We start from the raw sequence: 6,092 nt of genomic DNA on the forward strand, positions 1-6,092 counted from the left end.
CCTGAGCCAAAACCAAAAACTATAAAAGTCCAAAATAATTAACACTACTAAAAATAGGCCTAAGTCGAAATCATGTGTGAAACAACATGCTTCGACACTTTGACACATCAATACAATTAACACACTAGGTGATTCGACACTTCATTGCTTCTGTCGAGCAACCTACTTCGACACAAGGAATTACAATTTAACAGAAGTATATTGGAGATCTAAGAAGACTTGTCATCTTGATAAATTGAGTGTGAAAATGGTATCTATAATACACCTCTTATTAATGAAAAAATAACTCTAGAGATAGGTCATTATGCTTATGACCGGTGGGTCCTTGAAGATAGTTGGGTTCCTTGTGTAGAGGAGAATAAGTCTAAGAGCAAGTTATGATACATGGCTCTTTAAAGATAGTTGGGTTTCTTTTTGAACTACTCAAAATTCTAAAGTTCCTAATACCATGTTATGAATAAATAGGGAATTCCAAAATTTTATGTAAAAATATCAAAAATTCTGAAATTTCTAGTAAAAACATAAAGGATTATCCTAGAAATTCAAAAATTTATCTTTTTCAAAATTTTTGATAAAAATGTGAAATTTCCGATATTATTATTAGAGATTAATGGTTATGCATTGTCAGTGTAAAAAATTTTACACTGTCAATGCATAACAATCATTCGTTTGTATTATTTTTTAAGTGATTAAAATAAAAATCAAACATTTTAAATAAATCAATGTTTGTGATTAACTGAAGTGTAAAAAATCTTTACACTGTCAGGGTATATCAATTAAATTCTTATTATTAAAGTTTTGGAATTTGCGTAAATTCTAAATGGATTTTGAAAAATAATTGAAAAAGTAAGATTAAATGAGGGGCATAAGGTAATATTGAACAACCCAAAATAAAAGCCCAATAAATTGATAAACCCAAATCGAAGAACAAAGAATCAACAACATCGCTTGCTCTGTGCGCTTGGTGTTGAGTTGGGAGGTAATCGAAAATGGCGTGCTTGCATGACCACAGTTGTGAAGATCATGATTGTTCATCTGATTGGTCTCTCTACAAACACATCGACCTCACCAAGGTACCATCTCTCTTTCCTTTTTCTCTATTTTCTTCAATTTTTATCAACAAAATCACAATTCCAAATTATCTTTCAGGCATCTGCTTTGAATGAGGCAACTCCTGGCAGTGTTAAATCAGTTTTCAAAGCTTGGGAACACCGTTTGAATACTTCTGGGGTAATAATCATTTTCACTTTTTATTAATTTTTAGTGCTAAATTTGTTGCTAGATATGAACAATATGAATATTTAAGTTTTCGCTGTTGTTATTATGGCTTTAATTCAACAGGAACACTTGGAAAGCAATGAGGGTGATCCTGAGTTACTTGTATTCATTCCGTAAGTTACTTGTATTCTATTCATCTTTTAATTAGTCTTTTATTACATCAATTTTGCTACCTATTTTGTATGATGAAATTGTGAAATCTTGTTGCACGTTGAAATTGTCTAGTTACTTAGAACACATGTGTAATATAGCTGCTTATCATAGTTGCAAAATAAGGTATTGAGTTATCTCTAGGCTCAGTTTGTGAGTTTAGAGGAGAGGGGAATGAAAGGCTTTGGAGGAGGAGAGTAGAGACAAAAATAGAGAAATTCAAGCTGGATGGATGAAATGGAGGAAGGTTTTAGGGTTTCTATATAGGTACTGCTCAAGCTGAAGGAGAAATTTTATCGGACCGCAGTAAGACCTGTGATGTTGCTCGAGATAAAAATGTTTGGCGGTTAAGAATCAACACGAGAATAAAATAAGTGTAATAGAGATGAGGATGTTGTGTTGGATGTGTGGTAAGACTATTTGGGATAAAAATAAATGACAATATTAGAGAGAGTGTTGGGATAGCACCTATAGTAGAATAGATAACGACAATATTAGAGAGAGGGTTGGGGTAGCAAGCATCTATAGTAGAATAGATTATGGAAAATAAACTTAGGTGGTTTGGGCATGTAGAGAGAATACGTGTAGATTATGTGGTAAGGAGAGTAAATCAGATGGAGAGAAGTCAAACAACTAGAGATAGAGAGACTTAGAAAAATTATAAGAGAAATTATTAAGAAAAATCTCGGGATTAACGATTTGGATAGAAGTATGGTCCTGAATAGAACATTATGGCGAAAGTTGATCTGTGTAGCCGACTCCACTTAGTGGGATAAAGCCTGGTTGTTGGTTGGAACTAGATTATATGAGTATGTTATATATTTTGTTAGCTACAATACCTTTTTCTTATGTTTTTGTCTTTAAGAAAGAACAATAACTTCAGCTTCTTTATGTTACAAGAACCAGAGAGATCAGCAGCATTAACTGTAGTCCTCGACTGTATAGGTTTTCTTTGATGCTAATGAACTACTCTATTTAATAGGTAGAAATAAATGTGTGGGAGTGGCTATGATTTTTAATATGTATTGAATAATGTTTCTTTTCATTGTAAAGCTTTTATTTATTTTGCCAAACTATAGATTTGTATGATTATTTATTTTGCCAATGAACTACTCTTTTCATTGTCACATTCTCCATTTTTTATTAAAAACTATGCTCTTACAAATTCTTATATGGCTTGTTGTGCTTCTTTGTGATATAGATTTACTTCAGATGTCAAGCTTAAGAGCATATCCATTGTTGGTGGAGCTGATGGAACAAGTCCTTCCAAGATGAGAGCGTAAGTTGATATGGTTTTGAAGAAGCTTTATTTTATTTGGTAGACTTTTTCACATGCAACTTTTGGTACTAGTTCCTGAAAATAGTTCTGTTTTATGTTCAGAGGAAAGTACCGTATTCTTTAATGCTTGGCTTTGACATCAACCTAATTTAAAATGGTTGTTATTGCTTAGTTTATTATTGTGAATATCCCTTCTATGACATTTATCATTGATGATTAACTCGAAATTGTGACCTCCGTGTTTTTTTAGAGATCACAGACTGTTTTTATATACCCAGCTTCTTTTTCATTCTGTCTCCCTTTATCTGTGATGTTTAATGCTCATGCGAATTACGCCTCTGTCTCACGTTGTTGGATTGAGTTCTTATATTTTTGGTTGGATATCGAGGTGATTAATATAAATATCTTAATAGATGCTTCTGCAAGATGAATTTCCTTATGTATTTTGTTTACGAGTACACCTTTGTTTTTCTGTTCTTTTATAAATTTATCGGGACTTACCTCAGAAGGACATGCTATAAGATGAAAGATTAAACTAGCAATGAATGTTTTTCAACCGCTTTTCTAATTCTGACTTTTGCATAAAGGCAATGATTTAGTGCTTGGACCAACTAGGCTTATTTCATCTGTTTTTGCAGTATCTCCTATGTAGTCATTAGATGCAATACTTGAATATTCGATTACAATAATTTATGTTTATTTTAAATATTCTCCACACCAAAGACTGAGAACTTCAACTTGATTTAGGTTTATCAATCGAGATGGCATTGACTTTTCTGATGCACAAAGCATGCAAGCCATTCAGGTATATTTTTCTTCAAAATTTTCAATGAATGAATTGAAAAATGGACAACACAGCTTGTATAGTACTGATTTTTATTTATAAAGGAATGGGATTTAGCTGAGAATATGCAAGGAGTACTGGAATACCAGACAAGGTAATCATTATCATTTGAGTTTAACGGAGATGCACTGACACTGACAGTGGAAAAAAGTTTTAAAATGTCATCCAATAGGAATGTATCATTCTGTCATGTCATATAAGTAATTTAAAATTTTCAATCTGACTTGGCGAGATACATAGTCGCTAGTTGACAGTGGAAAATTAATTTACACTCTCGGTGTGCATCATCCCTTTTCTATTATCATTTACCAACTTTCATTAAGGCAATAATTCACGTATGAAATTCAATTGCTATGTTATATAAGACACCAGTGCTTTATATCATTGGACTTTTCTTTTGTCTGCTACCATGGGTTTTCAATGCATCTATCCTTTTGATTAGGTATTCTAAATTTCAAAGTGTGGGAAATATTACATTGCATTTTCCTGATAATTTTGGAGGCGACACTACCAAAATACACTATATTGGTCTTAAAGGCGAAGCTACTCAGGTATTTTTTCCACCGTAAAGTTCAGGGCTGTTGGACGCATATGTTAAGTCAAAGTATTAACTTTATTGTTTATTGTATAGTTAAAGAGGGATGTCGTGGCCACTATTGTTTACGAGCTTATGCCAAATCCTTCTGATCACAAGTAAGTAGTGAACTCTTGAAATCATCACTTTGCCATCATATGTATCTTCCTTTCGTAATCCTTAACAAATTATTCTATAGGACACGTGCTGAAAGTGGCGGAGGTCTTTCACATGTCGAGTGAGAAGAGATTCAGTGATTTTATTGTCACTGGATAACTACCTCTCGAGCCGAAAAGAATAGAGTTGAATAGCTAAAAAATACATATGCAAAATGAAATAATTTTATCCTGGAGTTGATGTAAGTTACATATGAAATTCTGTGGTTAGATACCTGTTGATCTAGATGATCAATATCAATGCTGTTATGTTATGAGTTATTATGACAGTATAAATATCTTGTAGAACAATGAAAACACTAAGCATTATAAATTCGGTTGTCTATGCTTTTGAAAGAATATGTTCTTTTGGTAAAAAGCAATGGAAAGGGTTAGATGCTATTTTTGTTGGTATGTAATTGTTGCAGAAGTTTGTCATTTGTTGATTGAGATGCAAAGACTTTTCTTAAAGAAATGAATCTGATTCTGTTCTGTGTGTGAGATTAACCCGTTTAAAAGGGAAAAAATGCGATTTGTCTCGGTTTGCTAAGAAAGAAAACTTGGGTAGTTAATTACACGTAGATGTATAATTTTATTCTTATACATAGGATTATGTATTTAATTAAAGTTCATTTTTAGTCCCCAAAATATTTTTTTAAAGATTTTGTCATAAATATTAAAATCAAAAGTTGTAAAAACCGTCGCTAAATTGCGATAAAAAATTGGGATGAAAACTATCATTATCATGTATTGAAAATTATGAAAGTAATATTAATTAGAGGATAAAATTGAAAAAAATACATTAAAAATTAAAATTGATTATTCATTTTGGGATACTATTTTATTCCAAATAGTTACTCATCATGGGACAGAGTATGTGATACTTAAATATATATATTATTTGGATGGTGATAGTTTATTATAACCACTAAATTTTACTAATCCAATCATTAAATAAATAGTTTCTAATGAATAGATAACTTTACAAATTTCTATAAAATTTTAAAATCATTTGAAGAATAAACTTCACAAATATGGGTGACCAAACTACTTTGTGGTTATTATAGTCTTATAAACTTGTTCAGGTTAAAATTGTGAATTGTTTTGAAAATCTAGTTTGAAATCGGTTCATATGTGGATTGGTAAAAAAAACTGATTTTTTTAACATGAATCGGTTTTAAATCTACACAGTTTGAAGAAAGAAAAAGGGAAATTCTATTTCCACCCTTAAATATAATTTGTCATAAAATTGGTTGTGGTTGAGAACATGATTCAACTTTTAGTTATGAGACATTTTATTGTTTATGTCTTAAGATATTAGCTTTATATATTGTGCCATAAATTTTATACCAACAACTTAAGATGTTAGTTTTATATATTGTGCGCGTAAAATTGTATACCATTGACTCGTCGGTGTGGGAGAAACAAAGGTGAAGTTAACTCTGATAATGACAGATTGACGAATGACGAGACAACAATGACAAATGCAATATTGATGGCAGTGAGAAAAGACAAGATGAAAACGACGATCATGGTGGTGGCGGCGACGATGTGAGAAAACTGTAGCAGCAGGTGAAGGCAATTATGAAATGGATTTTTTATTTGATGTAGAAGACTATTTCATTTACTTTGGGTTGTTCAAAGAAAAAGGAAACACATGTGGTTCAATATGAGACTCTTGATTGATCGTAAAATGGTGTTTAGGTGAAAGTTATGATGACTTTTGCAGGTTAACGTCACCCAAGTCTGATTCTCTCCGGACACATTCAAATCATAACCAAAATGTGATATTCTAATATCCACCCAATTTTG

General features: G+C 31.8%; 1 protein-coding gene across 1 annotated transcript; it reads left to right on the forward strand.

Annotated features, from left to right (window-relative positions):
- The first annotated feature begins 875 nt into the window (after nucleotides 1-875).
- Nucleotides 876-4,694, forward strand: LOC127080087 (uncharacterized). Its single transcript, XM_051020419.1, has 9 exons — nucleotides 876-1,073; nucleotides 1,150-1,230; nucleotides 1,342-1,391; nucleotides 2,630-2,707; nucleotides 3,455-3,512; nucleotides 3,596-3,645; nucleotides 3,994-4,102; nucleotides 4,183-4,244; nucleotides 4,325-4,694. Exons 1-9 carry the CDS (start codon nucleotides 990-992, stop codon nucleotides 4,365-4,367), a joined length of 615 nt encoding a protein of 204 aa, XP_050876376.1. The 5' UTR covers nucleotides 876-989; the 3' UTR covers nucleotides 4,368-4,694.
- The last annotated feature ends 1,398 nt before the right edge of the window (nucleotides 4,695-6,092 follow it).

The sequence above is a fragment of the Lathyrus oleraceus genome, chromosome 1 (genome assembly GCF_024323335.1).
Source record: "Lathyrus oleraceus cultivar Zhongwan6 chromosome 1, CAAS_Psat_ZW6_1.0, whole genome shotgun sequence".
In the NCBI taxonomy this organism is placed as follows: domain Eukaryota; kingdom Viridiplantae; phylum Streptophyta; class Magnoliopsida; order Fabales; family Fabaceae; genus Lathyrus; species Lathyrus oleraceus.